Raw genomic sequence first — 24954 nt, forward strand, 5'->3', positions numbered from 1 at the left:
CTACACATGCCATTTGAACCGTTCAGCGGTGTCTGGGAAGGAAACCAAGTCTAGCATTTTAAAATTCCATCTTAGGGTTTGACCTGAAAATTTGACCTACTCAGAATCATAGCTGTCAACGTTTCCCTTTTTTAAAGGGAAATTCCCTTATTCCGAATAGGATTCCTTGCAAGAAAAGGGGAAAGTTGACAGCTATGCTCAGAATCTCCAAGGAAATGAGTACAGTGGTACCTCGGGTTACATATGCTTCAGGTTACATACGCTTCAGGTTACAGACTCCGCTAACCCAGAAACAGTGCTTCAGGTTAAGAACTTTGCTTCAGGATAAGAACAGAAATCGTGCTCCGGCGGCGCGGCGGCACTAAAGTGGTGCTTCAGGTTAAGAACAGTTTCAGGTTAAGAACGGACTTCTGGAATGAATTAAGTACTTAATCCGAGGTACCACTGTACTATCCTATCTAGGGGAGGAGCCAAAAGCAAGAGTGGGAGGAGCTTGTTTTCAGCTGCTCATAGCTCCGCCTTCCGCGTTCTTGAGGCTCCGCCTTGGAGGCAACCAGCCAAAGCCTCTCTCTCTCCCCCCGCAGAAATGTTGAAGAGCCTTGCTTTCTTCCTACCAGGTCCCACTGGGCTGTGCTCCTTCCCTAAAAAGCTCCACTCTTCTAAGGTTAATATGCCTGGCAGGTCAAAGTTGAACGCGGAAGCGTCCCATGTCCCCCTCAAAAAACTGGAACAACAACAACAAAAGCCACACATTGAGGCCACTGGGTACTTGGCAGGGAATTCTCAACTCTCCCTGCAGCCACAGATCTGAGAGTAAGGCACAGCATGGTCCTCATCTTCAGAGGAAATGTAGGTTAAGCAGGTGTCCCTTTCTACTATCCAGCGGCTCTTTATTTTCGCTTTCAACCTGTTTAGACCCTAGGTTTTGAAAACACATCGAAAAATGCAGCAACTTATGAGGTTGTCATCTCAGAGGGGAAATCGAGGCACCGTAATCCCCACTGAAGTCTGTTATCCCAGTGCCCGCTTCCTGGGCATGGCTATCTCTTCCAGTAATCTGAATGGGGCCATGGCAACCTCAGCCGGGTTGAATACACAGCAGCAGAATTCGACTGCCCCCCACCCTCAATCCATGCAGAGAGAAAGTAACGTTATTGTAAATTGTGCATGTTTAAAAATGATAATAATAATTAAAAAGCGGAAAAGGGACAAAGGCGAACACAGCGAGTAATTTATAAAAACGAGACCATTTAGGAATTACAACAACAAAAAATCCAGTTGTGTGCAATTTTTTTTCTCTCCTTTTATTAGACAGAGGGTTTCCTTAAAATGCCAGTAACAAGTCACAGTGATTATTGATGGTTGAACTGAAATGCAAATATACGGAAAGGAAAAAATACTGCAACATGTCGCGTATGTCTTTTTTTTAATTTAAATATGGTTTTACCCTGGTCCACCAAACCATCTGTCTTTGAAAGATGCTCATTTAAAAAGGATAACTCTGTCTTCTCTTTCCAAAAGGAAGAGATTATTGTTTGTTTTGTTTTTTTCAAATTTTCTGTTAACGTGTCTAATATTCCTGCAAGGAAAAAAAAAAGAAATCAGCCTTCTCAACGGCCTTCATTTGATAACAATATTTATATATATATGTAGCTATAGGCAGGTAGATATATATATAAATATATAATATATATATTTCTATGATTCTCTTCTTCTTCCTCTTCTTAATCTATGCAAAGTCTCTCCATAAAGAGATCAGCCATTTTTTTTTAAAAAAACCAAACCTACAAAGAAGCAACACATTTAAAAAAATAAAAATAAAAATAAAACGGGGTAGGGGGAGGGAAGGGGAAAAAATGTCTTAAGAACATTATTATAGTCATACTTCGTTGATTACATGGAAAAAAAGGGGGGATTAATAATCACTATGTAGGACTGTTCATTAAATGTTCTGATTGGGGGAAATTCAAGTGCAGTAGCAGGACCTGGTTTTTCTCAATTACCAGGTTGCCTAATAGAAATCAAGAAAGGGGAAAGTGGGAGGAGAAAGAAGAAAAGAACAGCGCGTATGTTGTGTGTGTGTTTTAATCTTTTTTTTTTTGTCTGTCCCCACCCCCCTCCTCCCCAGACCTGTTGCACCCTCCCCTCTTCCTCCTCCCTCTTCTTCCTCCTCCCTCCTCACTTCACAACGGGGGGGCACGCAGTTTGGAATGTATGGAGTTTCGGCCGGGCGCCCGGCGGTCCCTAAGCCAGCTTCAAGGTGCTCACTGGGAACGAAGGCATGGTGACCATGGTGACGGGGTTCAAGACCGTCTGCCCCACCAGCTGCGGGTGGTGCACCACCTGAGTCCCGACGGCCGGCTTGGCCATGACGGCCGGCTGCCCCAGGCCGGCCGTCCCGTTCACTTGCTGGTGAGAGATGGTGTGGGCGATGTGGCTGACCACTGGCTGGCTGACCGCCACGGGCTGTGGGTAGAGGGGGAGCTGCTGGCCCAGGTGCGCCACGTGGTTGAGGGCGGCCGGGTGCACCGTGATGTGGCCGATGGGCTGGGCGGCGGCCGTGAGCTGGACCGGGCTGGAGGCGGAGGAAGGGGCGATGTGCGCGATGTGCTTGCCCGGCGGCCCCTGCAGGACGTGGTTGACAGTCTGGATGACGGAGGCATGCGTGGTGGCCGTGTGGGCGATAACAGTCGATTGAACGGTGGAGGCCGCCACCAGGTGAGTCTGTGCGGGGACGATGGCCTGGGGAGGCACCAGCGCTTGGGGCGGAAGGGGGGGCTGCGCGTGCGGCGGAGGAGGAGGAGGGGCGTGCTTCTGGGCCAGAGGCAGGACGGACGGGTGGTGCGAGGCGGCGATGGGGGGCACCGCCTTCAAGAGCTCGGGGTGCTGGCGGTGGGACAGCTTCGGCAAGGAGTTCGCCGGCCGGTCGTCTTCCATGTCTTCGTCCATGTTGTCTTCACCCTCTGTGGAGAGGACAAAACGGAGGCACATGTATTTATTACAGTCATACCTCGGGTTACAGACGCTTCGGGTTGTGTTTTTTTGGGTTACGGACCGCCCAAACCTGGAAGTACCAGAACGGATTACTTCCGGGTTTCGGCAGTCGCGCATGCGCAGATGTGCTAAATCACTCTTTGCGTTGTCCAGGAGGACTCAAGCTGGCAGAGCATGAGACTCTTCATCTCAAGGTTGTGGGTTCGAATCCCACGTTGTTCCCTTCCAGCTCTATGATTCTACAAAGCAGGTGCTCTATCAATGAGCTACAGCCATGAGCGCATCTCTGTGCGCCCCGCCACCCCCAAAAATCAACCCGCCACACCACCAGGCCCCACTGGGCAGCATTTCAGACGCACCTGACGCAGTCGAGGTAGACGCTTGATCGTCCTCCGGCTGAACCGTCTGCCGGATAATCCGGTCGATCTCCAGGATATCCATCCACTGGCTGAGCTCGTGCTTCAGGTCCGCCAGCCGCTGCTGCGTGGCGATCTTCTCCCTTGCCAGCCGCTCCATCTCGTGTTCGTACTCCTTCTCCTTGCGCTTCAAAGTCTGCAAAAAGGACCCGGATAAAATAAGGAGACCCGCAGGGGGAAAGGAGGACCACAAAGGCAGAAGGACAGATTTAAAACCCAAAAAAAACCGGGGATGGGGACAACATCTCTGGAACTCACTATACCCCTCGGGGATTCGCCAAAGCTTGCGCCTGAGCACACTGGGAAAACAGCAAAGGTTTTGCACTCAGAATTGCTTCTCTTTCCGTGGAGGAAGTGGAAATCATTGGGCTGCAAAACCCTAGACGCAGCGAAGAAAGAGTCTGGAAATCTTTTTTAAATCGCTCAGAAAATTCTCTGCTGCAACAAAGCCTGCAACCCAATCCGAAGCATGCATAACTAAAATAAGCAGCGTATTCCTTCGCTGCTTAACCCCCCCCACCCGCTTTGCCCTTTGTCTTCCCTTTGTTGAGTTTTACAAAGCGTCTCGGGGCAGAGACTTGCCCTGCTTGTGCCTTGCAAAAGTACTATAAACGCTGACGGTGCAGTATGAAAACAAAAGCCAATCGATCAATACTAGTAATTGGAACGCAAACAACAGGAGGGGAAGAAAGGGAGGAGGTTTTAAATCAGGGGTCAGCAATATATGAAGAGACAACATAAAGGACTGGACTCATTGGCAGGATTTGAGTAAACAATCACAATTGTATATAATAATAATTAATAATAATAATATAGGATTATATGTATTGGGAAAATTTTGGGGAAACAATATGCAGGGTGAATAATATGGAAATAAAACAAAATGGGAGTATGAGGGAAGTCCAGGGGAGGGGGTAGGAAAATACGGAAAACTGTTAAGAGAAATATTGTTAGAGAATGTATATACGGAAAACCAATAAAAATATTTTTAAAATAAATAAATAAATCAGATGTCAGCAAACTTTTTCAGAAGGGTCCACTGTACCTCAAACCTTGTGGGGGGTGGGGGTGGTGGACTATATTTTGGAAAAAAATAATGAACAAATTCCTATGCCCCACAAATAACCCAGAGATGCATTTTAAATAAAAGGGCACATTCTACTCATGTAAAAACATGCTGATTCCCAGACCGTCTGTGGGATTGAGAAGGCAATTGGACCAGATCCGCCCCCTGGGCCTTAGTTTGCCTACCCATGTTTTAAATGCTGCAAACACACGAGCTCTTCTGCATAGGAAAGAACAGGCATCCCCAAACTTGGCCCTCCAGCTGTTTGGGACTACAACTCCCATCATCCCTAGCTACCAGAAGCAATGGTCAGGGATGATGGGAATTGTAGTCCCATAACAGCTGGAGGGCTGAGTTTGGGGGTGCCTGGGAAAGAACATGCCATATGTGGAAATGAAGGTCCGCGTATGTTAATCGCCATTACATGGGTGATGGGACATGCGGCAAGGAGGCCTCGCCAAATCACAGCTTCCTTGATCGCACAAATGTAGAGAACCGGGTGCGAGAGGCAGTGTGGTTACCGTGAGGGGCAGTGTGGTGTCATGGTTAGAGTGCTGGGCTAGGCCCTGTGAGGACTGGGTTCAAATCCCTGCTCAGCCACGATGCTCACTGGGTGAGCTTGGGCCAGTCACTGCCTCTCAGACTTCTCTACCTCGCAGGGTTGTTGTGAGAACAAAGTGAGAAGGGATGCAGGAGAGCCACTGAAAGCAACGGAACTAAATAAAGACACAATTTATACACAGAACAGACCCGTGAAATCAACAGACCCGCTGAGCACGAGACAAACTTTGGATCCAAGCCAGTGTGTTTTAGCACAAAGGCACAACAAAGGATGCCTAATCGTCCCAATGACACACAATTAGCTGATAATTGGGGTGGCAGAAAGATAAATACAGTACCACTTCCTAGCTCTCAGGGATGCTTTGGGGAGGCTGTTCCCAGATTCCCCATCCATCTTGAGGCATCCCTCTGAATTCTCCTGTTTCTGCAAAACAACGCTCTTCACGCACTGAAAATGCAGAATTTCCCTCAGCTCAAACCTTCACCCTATAAAGCACAGAAAGATCAAGGAGGCAAATCCTATAAGCAGGGTAGCCTCGCTTGGGAAGGGCTGCGTGGGGTTCTCTCTGGCAGCCACGGCACTGGAAGGTGGCGGAGGGGAGGGGGTTGGCGGCGCTGCTGGGCAAAGAAGCCAGAAAAGGATGAGATCAGACCTCTAGTTGCACGTGACCAGATTCTGCTTCTCCGCCACTGCGGTCTAAGCGGCAACTCCAGGAGCCCGGCTAATGAAGTGGGAGGCGCGTTTATACTGTGGGGAGGTTTGCGGGAAGGGGAGCCAGACTTCGAGCCCCTCTCTTGCACCCTTCGCGCTCCCCATCTGGGGGGAAGAGCAAACTCATGTTCTTTGAAAACAATAATAAAACCTCTTCCAAAAAATAAGTGTTGAAGGTCTCCGTGGGAAGCTTCCTGGTGCAGAGTCCGGCCATTGGTGTCCCCTCCTCCCTTCCTCCCATTGTTAATGCTGTACTGCCAGGGTTTCTCAGAGCTGGGAAGGAACCCAGAGGTCATCTAGCTCAACCCCTGCTTCATGCAGGGTGCAGTCCAGATTCTGCTATGGCACCTCCAGTGAAAGGGAGCTCAATGCCTTCTGCCCCCTGCCTGGACAAGCACCCCCAAAATGAAAAGACAGATTTGTGCGCGAGTTCCCCCTCCCCACTTTCCTGAGCATCTGAACGAAGGCAATTTGAAAACAGAAACTATCCATATGGTTGGGAACAAGGGGGGCAGGGAGAAAGAATTAAATGAGGTTTTTATTTGTGAATCAAATTGGTGCAGGGTAGATTCAATACTGGCTCAGCCCTCGCTCAAACTAGCCAACCTGCAAATTTGGATTGTGCTTTTTTCAGACTCTGCTCGCTTGACCGAATGCTCCCATACGCAAAAACATTATACAAATATCCTTGCATGAAGAAAGCCAGCATGTCAGGGAAATGGAGGCACACACATTCTCTGAGATGCTTGCCTTTTACGTGCAGGGATTTTATTTTTTCTTATTTTGCATACGGGGAAGAAGCGCCCCAGCATGCTCCCCGTAGGCTGAGGCAATAGAAGCCAAGACACATGTGGCTTGAAGCCTCAGTAAGAACTAGGCTTTTGAAGGGAGGGAGTAACGGATTGGGCAGAGATGGTGGCACTTACAACTTGGCTTGTTTACCGAGATCGCCCAATGCTGTACGCTTTGCTGCACCAGATCAGGGCACATGCATGGACTGGCTTTGCACCAGAAGGCTGAAGCGGAGGGTTTTTCCCTCCACCTTGGGGAGGTGCCCTCTCACAGTGTTGCAAAGATGCTTTAAAAAACAACAACCCACTTTGCAAAATCTAAGCCTACAGGCATTGTGCAGAAAACCCTCGCGAGGGAACGGCAGCGGTACACAATTAGCAAGAGCGAGAAAAGACAATGGAGAAAGATGCTTTCAAAACACACACCTAAAAAACAACACTTTCCTGCCAGTGTCTGCAAAGTGCTGGAAAAGTGGACTTTTAGCTTTAGTTGCCCGTCATCCTGAATGACCCCCAAATTCAAGCAATCTCCCCTTTACACTCTGCCGATGGACAGGCCCCCATCCTGGTTTTTGCTGAGTCATGCATTCCCAGGAGGCTTCGGGACAGACGCCCCGCAGGAAGAGAGTCAGAAACCCCGGCCTTCCCTCCAGCTAAACTCTGTCACCAGCCTCAGCCTCGCCCCCTCCCTCCCGGGAAAAACAACTTGACCACGTGCTGTTTCCCCACAGCTGCCCTCCTCACACAGCAGACTCCAACCGGCACACTGATTCTGCTGCTTACTAAACACAAGCGAGCAGAACATTGAGCACTCTGCCCAGGAAACTCTCCTCTGCTCTCAACAGCTGATCCTCAGTGGGTCAGTGGTGGGGAAGTGGATACAGAATTGGCTGGAGCCGCCTGTGCCTGAACGGTTTGGAATCAAAGCGGGGAAAGTGCTTTGCAGGCCCCAGACAAGCAGCCGGTTGTTGGGGCTTGCAAAGCGTTGCAACCGCTACTATGCTATAAGATCCACTATCCTGTAATATTACATATGCCTGTTCTCCTGATGAAGCCTAGGATGGCGAAACAAGGCTAATATTCTGGAAATCCTTGTCTTAAGACACTGTGAAAGGATTCTGTGGAACTGTAACAACCCTTCATGTGGATTACTGGACTCTATGAACCGACAGGTGAAATAGACACTTATACATGTATGGACCTTGTTATGTACTGAAGTTCTCACCCTGGGCCAGCAGGGGGATACTGTAGATAGTTTTCACTCAAGTCCACATATGCAAATAAGGGGTTGAAAGTGACGTTCAGTGATTGGATAGTTACAGAAAGTTGTTACAGTTGCGTTGTAGTGGAGCTCTATATAAGCAGGCTGGCTGAACCCTTCAGTTCAGTTCTGTCCTGGCCTGTGAATAAACAAGAGCTGTTTGAAGAATCGCTGTGTCCTCTGATATGTTCACCCACAACTTAACAGACCTTATGCATAAACTGACTAGAGCATGAACTGATCCACTGGGTCTTCTGCTTTTTTCGTTGAACTTTATGAGACTTCCGTTGAAATCTACAATTTGATACAATGAATAGTATACCTTATTTATTCAAAAGTACAGCCGGTTACATCTTGTGTGTTTATTAAGTATGTTTCACGTAACCATAGGTTTGTTGTTGTTGTTTTGGGGAACCAGATACAGCATTGGCTGGAGCCGCCTGTGCTTGAACGGTTTGGAATCAAAGCGGGGAAAGTGCTTTGCAGACCCCAGACAAGCAGCCGGTTGTTGGGGCTTGCAAAGCGTTGCATGACATCAATGTGACCGATGGGTGGGAAGGTGAACCACTGAGCGGGGGTGGAGGGGCCTGCTTTACCAGTACCAATTGAGAAATGTTCTGGCAAAGCAGCACCAGGCAGGATTGGACTCTCCACCCACCAGCTGATGAGCGAAGACTTCAATCCTGCTCTCTCTGCAGGGGTCTGCTTTGCCAGTGCATTCCTTGCAGGGGATGTGCTGGCAATACTGGATAGCTCAACTGGTTAGAGCGTGGTGCAGATAACACCAAGGTCGCAGGATCAATCCCCATATGGGACGGCTGCATAGTCCTGCATTGCAGGGGGTCAGACTAGATGATCCTCAAGGTCCCTTCCAGCTCTACAATTATATGATTCTGTGATACAGACCCCAGCAGGAGAGAACCATGTTCCTCTCCCTATATGGGTTCTAGGGGAATGGCCTCGCAGGCCAAATTGGGCTGTCTAAGACTGGCCTGCAGGATGAATGTTCTCCACCTGGCTTTAACAGAGCAGCGCAATACCTTGGAACCTCGGGTTATGTACTGTCATCCTAACGAACGCTTCGGGTAACGAGCTCCGCTAACCCAGAAGTAGGTGTTCCGGCTAGCAAACTTTGTGAGTGGAAGTCGTGCAGCGGCAGTGGTAGGCCCCATTAGCGAAAGCGTGCCTCCGGTTAAGAACGGTTTCAGGTTAAGAACAGACCTCCGGAACGAATTAAGTTCGTAAACAGAGGTACCACTGTATTTTGCAGGCTAGCAATGGTGCACGCGACTCTTCCCAAACTTGCTTCATCTTCACAACAACCCTGTGAGGCAGGCCAGGATGAGGGACACTGGCTGGCCCAAGGTCCTAGCCCAACACTCTAACCCATGGGTAGGCAAACTAGGGCCCGGGGGCCAGATCCGGCCCAATCGCCTTCTAAATCCAGCCCGCGGACAGTCCGGGAATCAGCATGTTTTTACACGAGTAGAATGTATGCTTTTATTTAAAATGCATCTCTGGACTATTTGTGGGGCATAGGAATTCGTCCCCCCCCAAAAAAAATACAGTCCAGCCCCCCACAAGGTCTGAGGAACAGTGGACCAGCCTCCTGCTGAAAAAGTTTGCTGACCTCTGCTCTAACCATTGCACCACAGTGGCTCTCCAAAAGCACAACCGGGGATTCAAACTCAGAGACTCTGGATCCCCACCTACAGCCACTTTTACCCACTGTGCTCTTCTGAGGCACAAGGTGCGTTTGCTGTTCCACCCAATATTGCCACTTGGCCCCTGGATGCTTGCGCAGAGAAGAGTACGGCCCTCAGTCCCCACCCCTGGTCTCATCATGTGTCCCCAGGATGCCAGGGGCGGCAGCTCAGCTGGGGCAGCACACACTTTGCATGCAGACGTTCCCAGGATCCGAGGGAACCAGCCTCCCTGCCAAGGTTCCCTTTCCGGCTTGGCTGATCCGGAAAGCTCCCTAAAGGAAACGACGGACACGGCAAACACGTACGTGCCGTAGCAGGACAGGGTGGCTGAGCAGGGCCCGCAAATGGTGGAATCCTCAAAGCAGCCAGACTAAGGAAGCTTCGCCCCCCCCCATGACTCCCCCCTCTCCTGCTCTCTCGAAGGAAAGACAAAGGTTCGAGTCAGCTGCGGCCTCCTCCTTCCCCGGGGGAAACCATGTGGGGGACTATCTGCAGAGAGCCTCCTCCTCCTGGCGGCTGCAGACGGCAGCTTAATCTTTATCCTGGTACCAGCGGCTTGCAAACTCTTTATCGGAGCCTAAACCTTCCTAACCCCCCACCTCTCATTTCTATTAGTCTGACAAATAGGGAAAGTGGGTCAAAAGGCAGGGGAAGAGGGGGGGTTGGGGGGTGGAGGGGAACACTCCAGGCACGGTGACATTCCCAGATTGTGGTTGGCACAGTGCGGCGGCAAATGCCACTTTTAATGGGTATTACAGGCCCAGCAGGGACGCAGGTGGCGCTGTGGTCTAAACCACAGAGCCTAGGGCTTGCTGATCAGAAGGTCGGCGGTTCGAATCCCTGCGATGGGGTGAGCTCCTGTTGTTCGGTCCCTGCTCCTGCCAACCTAGCACTTCAAAAGAACATCAAACTGCAAGTAGATAAATAGGTACCGCTCCAGCGGGAAGGTAAACCGTGTTTCTGTGCGTTGCTCTGGTTCCCCAGAAGCGGCTTGGTCATGCTGGCCACATGACCCAGAAGCTGTACGCCGGCTCCCTCGGCCAATAAAGCGAGATGAGTGCCGCAACCCCAGAGTCGCCCATGACTGGACCTAATGGTCAGGGGTCCCTTTACAGGTCCAGCATTTTGACTCAAGGGGGTTTAATAATGTGGACAAATGGGATCGCTTTCTTCAATACCAACTTTTTGGTTTCCGAGATTCGTTCCAATTGAGCAGATGAAATAGAATGGAAAGAATTCGACAGGATGTGGCATTAAGTGTGCGAAAACAGTCGAGATCCACGGATCCTCAGGGATGCACCTCCAGATGGTGGAGATGTCAGGAGTTATCCTGGCGCCTGGGCATCTTCACCTGGTTACAAGTGGCCATAGCCAAGTGCAAAATGCACCTGGTGAATTTCAAACACTGAGCCGGGCGCACTCTCTCCTGGATAACCCCTGAAGGAATATTTATGACAATAACAGCTACGCTGTCTCGAACGGGAGGGAATCCAAAATACACAGTACGGCGACAACACCTTTATAAAGTCTGTTACCAAAGTGTGACAAAACGTGAGCAAGCTTTAGAGTCCCCCAGAACTCTTAATCAGGGCTTCAGACACACACAAAACGCATCAGGAGTTTGCTAAGTGCAGCACTACCCCGGAGGGAAGAATCCCATCAAGCATTTGTCATGAGAACGGTGGCAATTTTTAGTTTTTTAAAAAACAAAACAGCAAACACACCGGGGGGGGGGGGAATACACCACGAGGCAAGCTATCACATGGGATTGGGTTGCTATAGCAACAAGGCACCTACAGGCTCCGGTTCTGGGAGACTTGGCCGTTGCTTGGGTAGCCACATCTCTCAACTGCATTTTGAACCTGGGCTGTTTTCATTTTGTTTTCTCTTTGATAACACGGCCCCAAAGAGCTGGTCCCGGCCCAAATGACCGGCACCCCGATTCTGTGTCGCTTGCAGGTGGACACAGGTGGGTGGGAAAAGCCTGCTTTCACCGAATAAATGAGGGAGATATGTGTGTGTGAGTTTGTGCGCACACACACACACAAAATTAGCATCAACAAGGATCCTGATGGAATTCTGTGCTGGAATTCCAAAGCTGAGCCGGTTAAATCGTGACCATTTTTTGCTTGCTCTTCCAGCAGGTGGGCAGCGAGGTTAAAAAAGAAGAAGAAATGTTTCCTTTTCGTTTCCACAATTCTGCTACTGGCCTCAATTGTGCCAAGAAAGACCAGCTAGAGCACGCTTGGGAGCATATTGTGCACACTTGATTCATGGGTGGGTGGGTGGGGTTGCTGCTGAACACATGGGTATCTTACAGACCTCCCCCCCCCTCAAAAAAAAAAAATCTGTGTGATTTCACCTGCCTGCCAGAGTGGGCGATACCTGCGGCCCCTCCAGATGTCAGGGCAGCCAATTCCCCTCAGCCCCTCGACTAGTGTGGCATGCATGATGGTGGCTGGAGTTTGGCAATGGCCCTGATGTTTGGCCCTACACCAACACTGGGAAGGAGGAGGAGGTTGAAATGAACCAACCAGTGGCTTGTGGAGGAGATCCACTGCTCCTCTCCAAGGGAAGCAAAGCAGCTGGGCCACCAGACTTCCAAAGCACATGGCTTCCCCCAAAGAATCCTGGGAAATGTAGTTTGCCCTTTACACAGGTCCAGTTTCCAGAAGCCAAACAAACTACAGCCCCCAGGATTCCATGGGAGGAGCCATGGGCTTTAAATCAGGCAGAGGCAAACTCGGCCCTCCAGATGTTTTGGGACTACAACTCCCACCATCCCTGACCACTGGTCCTGTTAGCTAGGGATGATGGGAGTTGTAGTCCCAAAACATCTGGAGGGCCGAGTTTGCCTATGCCTGCTTTAAATGAATAGTGCGTCTCAGCAACATCAGGAGTAGCCAATGTGAACCCCTTAGGTTGCTGGGGTCTCCATTTCCCTTAGCCCCAGCCAGTGTGGCCAGTACCAGAACCTCTGGTGGCCTCCGCAACACTCCCCCACCAGCTGGCGCTACAAGAAGGTAAGGCTGATCAGCCCACAGTTCTGCAGGAAGAGGAAAGGATGGGGCAACTTGCAGGTAAGGCAGCCGTAGAGGTGGAAGGCTGAGACTTTGACACTGCTGGATCCGAGTGCAAGTCTGCATTCTGCTTCCATTGTACTGACTGCAGGGCTGCTTCAAGAAAGCAGACTGGGTGGAGAAAACTTATCCTTGTTCATTCATTAATAAATAATAACAATAACAATAACAATAACAGTAACAATAATAATAATAATAATAATAATAATAATAATAATAATAATAATAAATTTACACTCCACCTATCTGGCTCGGTTTCCCCAGCCACTCTAGGCGGCTTCCAACAGAAGACTAAAATACAATAACCTATTCAACATTAAAAGCTTCCCTGAACAGGGCTGCCTTCAGATGTCTTCTAAAAGTCTGGTAGTTGTTTATCTCTTTGACATCTGGTGGGAGGGCGTTCCACAGGGTGGGTGCCACTACCAAGAAGGCCCTCTGTCAGGTTCCCTGTAACTTGGCTTCTCGCAGTGAGGGAACTGCCAGAAGGCCCTCGGCACTGGACCTCAATGTCCGGGCAGAACGATGGAGGTGGAGACACTCCTTCAGGTATACTGGGCCGAGGCTGTTTAGGGCTTTAAAGGTCAGCACCAACACTTTGAATTGTGCTCGGAAACATACTGGGAGCCAGTGTAGGTCTTTCAAGACTGGTGTTATATGGTCTCAGCAGCCACACCCAGTCACCAGTCTAGCTGCCGCATTCTGGATTAGTTGTAGTTTCCGGGTCACCTTCAAAGGTAGCCCCACATAGAGCGCATTGCAGTAGTCCAAGCGAGAGATAACCAGAGCATGTACCACTCTGGCGAGACAGTCCGCAGGCAGGTAGGGTCTCAGCCTGCTTACCAAATGGAGCTGGTAAGACACAGAATTGACCTGCACCTCCATGGTTATGAGTCCAGAATGACTCCCAGGCTGCGCACCTGGTCCTTCAGGGGCACAGTTACCCCACTCAGGACCAGCGAGTCCCCTACACCCACCAGCCCCCTGTTCCCCAAGAACAGTACTTTCTGTCTTGTCAGGATTCAACCTCAATCTGTTAGCTGCCATCCAGTGGCAGGTCTTCATCCTCTGATCATGGAAGCTCTGTTTAGGCATCATGGCAAGTAAGCTACTGATGAAGTCTAAGTGTTAGCGTGGTGTGGTGGTTAAGGTGCTGCACTTTGACCTGGGTTCAAATCCCCACTCAGCCAATGAAGCTCGTATTGTGTGACCTTGGGGCCACTCACTGCCTTCTCAGCCTAACCTACCTCACAGGGTTGTTGTGGGTGGTTTAATGGAGGGGGGGGTGCTTAAGCCACCTCAAGCCCCTAGGAGAAAAAGCTAACGGTTGTCGATGGTGGTGGTGGCAGCGCCCGTCTGTCTCAAGAGACAATGGAGTGCGCCTCTTCTCTGTGGTGCCCAGACGCCAAGACTCACTGACGTCGTCCAAAGGAAAGCAGAGCAAAACATTTGGCACCAGCAATAATAACACTACATGTTGGAATTGCATTTATCCAATTTAAACGCTTTCTCTTTTTGTGCATTTGCCGCCTCAGGCTCCTTTGGGAGGAAAAGCAGGAGCGAAATGTGATAAATAATGAACCCCCTCCCTGAACAATGATCAATTCAGGGGCACCATTTATGCCTCAGTTACCATCTGTCAGGAGACGGAGGAGGAGGAGGAGGCAGCAGCAGCAGCGAGAGAGGGGTTGGGATTCCTCTCTGGCATATGGTGGCGCCTAGGCCAGCCTCTGTGGGTGGGGAAGTCTCTGGATCTGTGAGTCATGGTTTTCCTCCTACCCACACACCCAAAAGAACCCTGGGAGCCAGCATGAGAAACTGAGATGTGAAAGCTAGGAGCTCAGTGGCACATGAGACCTAGGTTATGGGCGCAGCAAGTTTAGGCACACTTTTTACATATATAACAAGAATATGGAAGCTGAAAATGAATGAACTGCAGCTAAAATATTACGCTCATTTTTCACATGGTCTAGTCCTTCCTCTGCCCACCCCCCTAATATTCTTAAGAGGGTCTGTTCTCCAGTCTACAGAGAGTAGCTGGACGTGGGGAGGCAGAAAAAGACCTCCTTTCCTTCCACTCTGCAGTTTTAATCTGAAATCTTAGGTACATCATTGCGCCCAGAGCTCAGAAACGGCTCACATTAATGAAATTCCGTGTCACAAAATGCGCCTAGAACCATGGGAGTTTCGAACACTGCTGGGTGCTCAGATTTCTTAGGAGACCCCCAAGTCCCTACAAGAGCTACAATTCCCAGAGCGGTTTAGCAATCCCTCGCTCTGAGTGGGAAATAGGGGACTCCTAACAAATCCCAGCATCCTCAACAAACTACAGCTCCCAGAAGCCTTCAGGGAAAGCCATGGCTGTTTAAAGCTGTATTATAGTACTTTAAATGCATGGTTGTACCACTCATTTAATCTTTGCGACAACCCTGTGAAGCAGGTTCGACTGAGAGGCAGTGACTAGGCTGAAGGTCACCGAGTGAGCTTCCTGGCTGATTGGGGTTTCGAACCCAGCTCTCTCAGATTATATGCTGATGGCACCCTAACAGCTACACCACACCAGCTCCCTAGTTATTTATTACATTGTCACCCCACCTTTCCTCCAAAGGAGCTCAAGGTGACATGAGTCAGCCTTCACCAACCCGGTGCCCACCAGCTTTTTTTTGGGGGGGATACAACTCCCATCAGCATCAAACAGCTGGAGCTGATGGGACTTGTAGTCCAAAAACAGGTGCAGGGGACCAGCTTGCCAAAGGCAGACCTAGATGGTTCTTCCCCTCCCCCCACTTTAATCTGGATTACTGCAATGCGCTCTATGTGGGGCTTCCCTCACGCTTGACCTGGAAGCTGCAGTTAGCGCAGAATGCTGCAGCACGGTTGCTGACAGGAGCGAGGCCTCATCAGCATATAACACCTGTGCTCAGAAATCTCTGCAGGTTGCCGATTTACTACTGGGCCAAGTTCAAGGTGTTGCTAGATATAAAGCCCCTGACAACTTGGGACCAATTGACCTATGAGATCGCCTTACCCCTCATGTCCCCATTTGGCCACATCAATCGGCAAAACTGGTACAGTGATACCTCAGGTTAAGTACGTTCTTAACCTGAAACTGTTCTTAACCTGAAGCACCACTTTAGCTAATGGGGTCTCCTGCTGCCACCGCGCCGCCGGAGCACGATTTCTGTTCTCATCCTGAAGCAAAGTTCTTAACCTGAAGCACTATTTCTGGGTTAGCGGAGTGTGTAACCTGAAGTGTATGTAATGGTAGGTGCCACATTAACACCCATTCCACATCTGTGAGAATTTGATTATTTAATTTGGCAATGCCAAAATATGGAACTCCCTACCTGTTGAGATCAAGCAGGTGCCTTCAATGTACTCTGCTAAAAACATTCCTGTTTCAGACAAACCTACCCAGGTGCTTAGAAAACGGAGGAAATTTCAATCCATTTTTTTAAAAAATAACTTTCGTGTGTCTTAAGGTATGGTTGTGAACTCTTCTTGATTTTACTACTTTATCTTTCGTAATTTGCTTTGAGGATTTTTATTTTTTTTAAAACGACCAAACACTGTATAAACTTTATGAAATATAAATAAATATTCACAGCACCTCTGCGAGGCAAGTGAAGCTCAGAGACAGTGACTATCATCCCCAAGGTCACCCAGTTAGTTTTATGGGCCGAGTAAGGATTTGAACCCGGGGCCTTGACGCACAAGGAGTGTGTTTAAAAGTACCAGACGCCTGGAAAGACTCACTTTGTTTAAACGCCCTTGCAAGCAGCGCATTTGAGGCAAGGCCCGCCCTGTCACTACTCCACCGCGTGCCCACATTTAGGACACAGCAGCCTACATTTGTCGCTGTACAAATATTTCCCAGATTTTACAGCCGACTGTAATTAAGTCGCTCGTTCTTGCATCCGAGTGAAGAAAACAAAGCTCCGGGGGCAATTTCTCTCTGCACCTCGCCTCTGGAAGAGTGCTGCGCTGTGCAATTTGCAAATGGGAGGTTAAAAAAATAGGCCTTATTTAAGAGGAGAAAAGGAGCAGCAATTTGCTCATAAGCGTTCGAGTAGAAGCATGCGGCGCGAGCCAGTGAATCATTCCATGGGCTGCAGAGGCCAAGGTGGCCGAATAAAAGGGCAGTGTCATCTCAGGCTATAGGCAGTAACCGAGAAGAATCCATTCGCTTGAAAATAAAGACCTCTCTGCAGATAGAAAATCAGCAGCTCAGGGTGAAACACATCACGCAGCCATATTGGGACCAATTTACCTGCAAGATCGCCTTATTTCACATTATGCCCACTCGACCAGAACTGGAACCATTACAGATGCCACAGAATACCTGTTCTACATTCGTAAGAACTTAATCTTTTAGTGTTCCAGCACCTATATACTGTGGAACTCCCTGCCTATTGAAGTGGGCACTTTCACTGTAGTCTTTGGTGCCTGCTAAAAAACATTTTTGATTAGACAAGTCCACCCAGACACGTAGAATGCTGATGTATGTTTTAATCTGTGTTTAGTTTATTGCTTTTAACTTTTTTGAATGTTGTAAATACAGTGGTACCTCAGGTTAAGTACTTAATTTGTTCTAGAGGTCCGTTCTTAACCTGAAACTGTTCTTAACCTGAAGCACCACTTTAGCTAATGGGGTCTCCTGCTGCCGCCGCGCCGATGGAGTATGATTTCTGTTCTCATCCTGAAGCAAAGTTCTTAACCCAAGGTACTATTCTTGGGTTAGCGGAGTCTGTAACCTGAAGTGTATGTAACCTGAAGCATATGTAACCTGAGGTACCACTGTAGTTGTTTTTAACAGTTTTTTTGCTGATGCTTTTCTTGTTTTATTCTCTCTGTAAACTGCAACGAGACATCTGGTCAGATTTCTCCCTCTTTCTCCCTGACACCCACCCACACCTGTGTTCGAAATCCACCTGGCACATTTTATAACCATGAAAATGCTGGGTGCCATCTTGGCACCTGATGTCTCTGGAGGTGCATGTTCGGGGATCCTTGGGATCTTGAATACTACCACATCCTGTAGAACTCTATCCATTATAATCTGCACAATCAGAATGAATTTCAGGAACCAAAAGGTCATATCACAAAAATGAATTTTGAGTCGCCTGGTCCAACAATGGCAACTAGGCATTCTATTTTGGTGACTGTAACCCTGATTTTCCTGATTTTGATGTATGGAAGTGAGAGCTGGACCATAAAGAAAGCTGACCGCTGAAGAATTGATGCTTTTGAATTATGGTGCTGGAGGAGACTCTTGAGAGTCCCATGGACTGCAAGAAGATCCAACCTATCCATTCTGAAGGAAATCAGCCCTGAGTGCTCACTGGAAGGACAGATCCTGAAGCTGAGGCTCCAATACTTTGGCCACCTCATGAGAAGAGAAGACTCCCTGGAAAAGACCCTGATGTTGGGAAAGATGGAGGGCACAAGGAGAAGGGGACGACAGAGGACGAGATGGTTGGACAGTGTTCTCGAAGCTGCCAGCATGAGTCTGACCAAACTGCGGGAGGCAGCGGAAGACAGGTGTGCCTGGCGTGCTCTGGTCCATTCGGTCAAAGAGCTGGACACGACTAAACAACAAAAAACCCCTGATTTAAGGAGCCATTTGGTGCCTAGCTTTTATATATCTGAGATTCTAATACTGACACACACAACCAGCATCATTTGCTGAGGTTTCACCATCCCACAGTCCTCCTAACGTCTAGCAACATGACTAGTCTTCTGCTTATGAAGCACAAAATCACAGCCACGGAGCACACAAACTGAGCTGTAAGTCAACAAAATACATAAAGGCTGCTATTGGATTTGAGCAAGGAATTATACTACGAGGGCTATTGCTTGGGGCGGGGGGGGGGGGAATGGCCCACCACCAATAAGATCAAGTCATCCAAATCCCAGCCCCATATATTTTGATCTAGTTATTTCAAATATTAATGACCTGCCCTCCATCTACACAGACCCCAAGGCGGGCTACAATACATAAAGTAAAGCAGACAATAATCTATCTATCTATAGATATAAAATGATAACACAGCACCCGAGTAAATAAAGACAGATAAAACACAGCAACCCAGGTTAGAATTGCCATGTCCCACAATGCAACACCGCCACAAGAACATCGCAGGATCGAGCTCCAGCGCCTGCGTATATCCTGCATTCCATATTCTGCATGTGTAAAATAAAGGGGGGGGGGACCCTTGCCGGTCTCCTAGGTAACAAAAGCTAGAGTTGCCATAGCAACCGTTTCGTGCAACCGGCTCTTTCAGACAGTGGTGCCGATGGCAGAGAGGTGCCTTCCCTTGATTCTCTAGCCACAGACTGGAAAATACGATTGGGGGGTGGGTAGGTGGGGGGAATCTCTGCACTACGGTGTCATTAGCATGCAAAGAAGAGGGAGATGGGGGAACCCAGGCTAGACAACACCGGGGTGGCTGGTGCAGGTTTTAATGGCTGGGGGGTGGGAATGCGCAGGCCTTTCCGAGCTAAGATTGCAGGATGGGCTCTCCAGCCACAGGTCGTGTGTTCTCTTCTTAGACACCCCCCCATGAGAGAGCAAACTGGGACCTGCTCATGCGGCCGACTGGAGGTGAAGCTACGAGCCATGGATTTTTCACAGGCAACTCCTAAATTATGTGGAGGTCTGCGCAAGGGCTCCTGGGACTGCACTTGCAAAGGCTTGTGGGATTGCTAGGCGCTGTTTCTGCACCATTTCCATGCTCCTGGGGGGCTTTTCATGTCGCTTCCGGGTTCACAGTGATGCGTGTGTGTGAGGCTGCACACATACTGAATGCACATAAATGGGGAGCTGCGTGTACAGTGGTACCTCTGGTTAAGTACTTAATTCGTTCCGGAGGTCCGTTCTTAACCTGAAACTGTTCTTAACCTGAAGCACCACTTTAGCTAATGGGGCCTCCCGCTGCTGCCGCGCCGCCGGAGCACGATTTCTGTTCTCATCCTGAAGCAAAGTTCTTAACCTGAAGCACTATTTCTAGATTAGTGGAGTCTGTAACCTGAAGCGTATGTAACCTGAAGCGTATGTAACCCGAGGTACCACTGTACTTTTTTTTTTATGCTCCCATGAGGAGTGCAAGAGTAGAAAGCCAGCACACCAGGGAGAAAGGTTTTCCACTTGCAGAGAGCTCTGGGGGTGGGGTAGGAACACCATTTTCTTCCCCTTCATCTTCAGCCTGAATCGGACCATCCCATTCTGCCGCGTCACAGAACTGTACAGCTGGAAGGGACCTTAGAGCTCATCTAGTTCAACCCGCAGGGATCACAACATCAGTGTGTAGAGATCTAGGCTGCAGCTGAACATACACACCACCAGATATGTACATATTTATTAAATATTATTCTGCAGCAAAGAATCCAAGAAGAATGCTATCTCTGAGACACACACACACACACACACACACACACACACACACAGCATTTTGGGTTCAAAACAACCAGAAATCCTCTTCCCTTCTGCCACTCCCAGTTTCAGAATTCTCACAAACAATGCCCACATATTTTCAAGCGTTTCTTAACTGGCTTAGTTAAGTAGCGCCGCTGCCTCTAGCAGCTTTTTCCAATCAATGCCTTCGTTATTCTCCTTTAATGATCTGTAATTGTTGCTTATCGCATTTTATTTTTCGTTTTGCCTGCCGGCACATTTGGTTATCACCGCCGTCAAAGAAGAGGATGTAAACAAAAAAGCAGCGGGCTAGAAGTTTTCTCTTCTCTTTTGAGAAGGGGAAGCAGGTGATATTCTCTGCACACTTGACACCCGAAAGCAAGTGAAAAAATCCTGCGCCTCCACTAGACACTGACGGAATATAAACATAGCAGAGTTATAAGAGATTTGTAGCTGATGCATTTGGCTGGCCAGGGCGGGGGGGGGGCACACTTGGAAATGCTTCCATGACAGAGAAAGTGTCAGGACTGTGATCTCCATGGCAACCTGCCGCGGCCTATTCCAGTTCCTCTCTCTCTTATATATCTATATTATCGGACCTCAATTGTGCCGCATTTTGCCAGAGCTTTAAAATAACACCAGCACCTTAAGGGAGATGGAAGATGCTTGCACTCCAAAGGTCACAAGCTTTGATTGGCCGATCCGTCAACAAAAGCTTTTGGCGATTTAACAAAACGAAATGAAAATCTGCAAAGGAATTCCATTTCTGAAGCTGCCTCAGCAATGATGTCATACTGCTCTCCATATATATATAAAAACATGCTAAAAAGGGTCCTGCTTGGGTCAGACCAAAGTCTGACATATTCTCCACAGTGGCCGACCAGATGTCCCCCTGCTACGTCAGGTGTGGCCTTTGGCTGTCCTGATGTCACTGAACTACACCTCCCATAATCCCCGGCCGCTGGCCATGCTTGCTGGGTATGATGGGAGTTGTAGTTCAGCAACAACTGGAGGCCCAGAGGTACCTGCACTTGGACGAGGTGATGTTCATGGGCTCTACAAGTCTACTCCTCTGTGCCTCAAGGCAGGATTACACTTTCCCATGTAGGGATAAAGAACCCCCTGGCCCATTTTTAGTGGTGCTTGCTATTAAAATGACCACACGCGGAAGACGCAAGATCTACCCACTCTGGAAGAATGGCAGATGAAACTGATTGACTGTATGGGATTGGCAGAAATGACGAGCAGAATCCGTGACCAGGGAGAAGAGTCGGCAGAAGAAGATTGGAAAAAATTTAAGGACTATTTACAGAAATATTGTAAAATTAAGGAATGCTGAATGATGTTGGATTGAAATTGAGTGGTTTCTAGCTGTAATGATATAAAGGAATATGGATGAAAAAAAAGGGTTTGGATAGAAAATAAGGTGATATTATAAGCTGTAATGCTTTAAGGTAAGGATTTGCTGAACAAAGAATTTAAAAGGGAATACAAGAAGGGGGGTATGAGGAGGTCAGAGAAATATGTTATTGAAAAGATTGTATTTTGAACTATATGTCTTTTTTAGATTTTTTTGTTTGTTTTTTGTTTGTATAAAAAATTGAAAATCTTGATAAATAACCTTAAAAAAAAAAATGACCACACGCTACTTTCCCCCATTTATTCCTCCCTCTGCTTCCCAGGTCGCACTTCAGATTGTAAGCTCCTCGGGGCGAAGCTGCATGCACACAGATGGACGCAGAAACAAAAAACAACAACACACAAATAAACAAGAGTCTAAAAAGAATAGAAGTTGAAAGAATTCTCCCCTCTCCTCCTCCCTCCCTAAAACTGATATGGGGAATTCCCCCAAACCCCCAGAGAGGATTCGGGGAGGGTGCCGGACTTATGCAGAGGAAATGGGGAGTAGTTCTGTTGTGCAAATCCTTATGCCAATGGAACAAGTGTATTAGATACCACTCATAGGGTTTTTTAAAGTCAGGAAGGGAGATAAATTTGGGGGTTGCTTTGAGATTTAAAGCCCCACCCAAAAAAAAAAAACAAGGAAAAACTCCCCCCAACTTTCCAATCCCCCTGAAAAACTAAAATATTTTTTGATTAAGTTGTGTGTTTTTTTCACAATGATGAACAAAATGTTTGACGATATGTTTGCTCCCCCACAATCATTTCCGAAAGTGTAGAAGGGGAACTGTTGCAAGAATGTTGATGGTTTCTGCTTTCTGGTTTTTGCCTGCTCCTCACAAACAGGCAAAACCAGAGAGAGGCCAAAGCAATTGCATTCATTTCAGCATCTTGTAGCTACTTTTGAAAAATACAGTAAATAAAAATACATTTCTCTTCCCCCATTCTCACGTGAACCTCACCACAAGCCAAGGGATAAATGGCTAACCCCAAGTCACCCAGTGAGCTTTGTGGCAGTTCGAACCCAGGCCATCCTTGGTTCTAGCCTGAAACCCTAACCACTCCACCCCACTGACTTCCATGGCGTCCACTGTCCAAATATGTGGCTTGGGTGCATTTTGAGAAAGGCCAGCAAAGCTATATACTGGCTAAAAAATCCCTCTTTTGCTTTCAGCCATGCTGGTGGGGCAGGCCATTTTCCAGAACCTCTTTCCAAGCAAACCTTCCTCCTTCTGCCACGCAATGTCCACAAGGGCGCCCTTTAGAGGCTTATGGAAATCTAAACTGCTAGTGTCCTCTTGACCTACTTTCCTGGGCTATTAAGTGTGTCGGCCAGTTAAAAGGCAGGAAAGCATAGAGTATGGTCTAGAATCGGAGTTTTCTGAAACGTGAGAAGTGGAGAGAGAGAAATGGGGAACCTCTGCGCCAGCCTTCATTCGCTTCCAACAAGCAACATCACCCACCTGCCTGTCTCCTTCCTTACAGCCAGCCCAGAGGGTGATGCTGTCAGCTCCCCACAACCCCACACTTAATCTCAGCATTTCCCCTTGCAGAGCTCAGTGGTTGTGGGGGGGGGGGCGGGGCGCTACTTATGGCCTTCCAAATCTTCCTTCGATCAGGGCCGCAGCTGCCCCATACATTTAAAGCACGCCGATGCACCTTTAGACAGCCCTGGACTTGTTGATTTCTTTTATATCTTTCCTCCAAGGAGGTCACATAAAGTGGTGAAGACAGTCCCCCCCACTTTACGACAACCCTGTGCGGTTGGTTTTAGGCTGAGAGACTTCAACTGGCTCCCGGTCACCCTGTGAGCTTCATAGCTGAGTAAGGATTCGAACGCTGGTCTCCCGGGGCCTAGTGCAGGGATCAGCAAACTTTTTCAGCAGTGGGCCAGTCCACTGTCCCTCAGACCTTATAGGGGGCGGACTATATTTTTGGGGGGAAATGAACGAATTCCTATGCCCCACAAATAACCCAGAGATGCATTTTAAATAAAAGGACACATTCTACTCATGTAAAAACAAGCTGGACAGTCCGCGGGCCGGATTTAGAAGGTGATTGGGCCGCATCCAGCCCCCGGGCCTTAGTTTGCCTACCCATGCCCTAACCGGTACTGCTCACTGGCTTCAGCACACCCCAAAAAAGAGGAATCCTGGGGACTGCAGTTTCAGAAGCAGCTTGTTTTTTCCTGCTCTGGAAGGTAGGACTTGAACCAATGGCTTCAAGTTACAAGGAAGGAGATTTTGACTAACAGCCTCCCTTGGGAGGCTGTGGACTCTCCTCCTTCCCTAGAGGTTTCCTAAGCAGAGCTTGGATGGCCAACTGTCTTGGGACGCTTTAGCTGAGATTCCTGCATTGCAGGGGGTTGGACTAGATGACCCCCTGGTGTCCCTTTCAATTCTACGATAAGATGATTTCACACACTGGATTCCAAAGACATGGAAGGGCAGAAGTGATGCAAAGGTCACCAGCCAGGGCATCAAGGCTCTTTAGGTTTTGAATCTAGGTCTGAAGCCAGATTGAAATGGGTCTAGATAATTCTTTTCCTACAACCACCACTAACTCAATGGCCATGCCCGCCCATTTAAAATGGTTTTTAAATGTATTGTTTCATGTAGGTGTCTCTAATTCAGGTACAGTGAATGAGGCTTCCACTCATGGCAGTACTGGAGTGGGGCGGGATGCATTTGATAACCGACAGCTATTCCATTTTTTGGGTGTTCTATGTAATTAGTAAGTATCCTGGAAATACTATGAGCTGACTTTACTGAATTGCATTAATTGTTATAGTTACGGCCATGTTTGTTGTCTTTTAACACTATGATTTGAGATTATTGCGAGCCGTTTTGAGCGCAATGATTGTGGTTGGGTAAGTGGGATGCAAATTAAATAAACTCAACTATTCAACTCTCCCTAGGGAACTCTGGGGGGGGGGAGGGGTCTTCTAACAAATCTCAGCATTCCCCAGAATTCTCAGGGGGAAGCCATGACTGTTTAAAGTGAAAGAACTGTGCTTTAAATGTACAGTGGTACCTCTGGATGCGAACAGGATTTGTTCCATAGCCCAGTTCGCATCCTGCGTGTCTGCGGGGGTCGCGATTCACTGCTTCCACGCACATCATTTTGAACATCTGCGCATGCGCCGAAACCCGGAAGTAACGCGCTCCGTTACTTCCGGGTCGCCACGGAGCGCAACCCAAAAACACTCAACCTGAAGCTACTTCAACCCAAGGCATGACTGTACTGTGGAGATAAGGCCTAGAATACAGACATTCATTATTAAGATCATGAAGGATCCCTATTCCGTAACCGAGCTATTTAAAGCAGGCGTTTGGTTTTGCCTGTGACCTTAATCAGCTCTTTCCCCCTCCTTGCTGAAAGAGCTGTTCTTAGAACAAAGCTTTTCACGGGACAAGAATTCTGCTGCCCAGTCACCAACCGTAAGCTAAAAAGGTGCCGACATAAGGCTAGGGCATGGGAAACAAAAAGGTTCCGGAGACTTCCAATGACCACAGCTTTCATGTGCGTTCACAGAAAGGCCACCAAGTTTCT

At 48.4% G+C, this 24954-nt stretch overlaps 1 protein-coding gene across 2 annotated transcripts in view; it reads right to left on the reverse strand.

Moving 5' to 3' along the window:
• Nucleotides 1-1278: 1278 nt before the first annotated feature.
• MNT (MAX network transcriptional repressor) overlaps nt 1279-24954 on the reverse strand; it is a 59287-nt gene continuing 35611 nt past the window's right edge. For both annotated transcript variants that reach the window (XM_053367193.1, XM_053367192.1), the window contains 2 exons: nt 3354-3546; nt 1279-2963 (listed from right to left, as the gene is read on the reverse strand). In XM_053367193.1, coding sequence (XP_053223168.1) covers nt 2245-2963; nt 3354-3546 — 912 coding nt within the window. In that variant the 3' untranslated portion in view covers nt 1279-2244. The remainder of the gene's footprint in view (nt 2964-3353; nt 3547-24954) is intronic.

The sequence above is a fragment of the Podarcis raffonei genome, chromosome 15 (genome assembly GCF_027172205.1).
Source record: "Podarcis raffonei isolate rPodRaf1 chromosome 15, rPodRaf1.pri, whole genome shotgun sequence".
In the NCBI taxonomy this organism is placed as follows: Eukaryota; Metazoa; Chordata; class Lepidosauria; order Squamata; family Lacertidae; genus Podarcis; species Podarcis raffonei.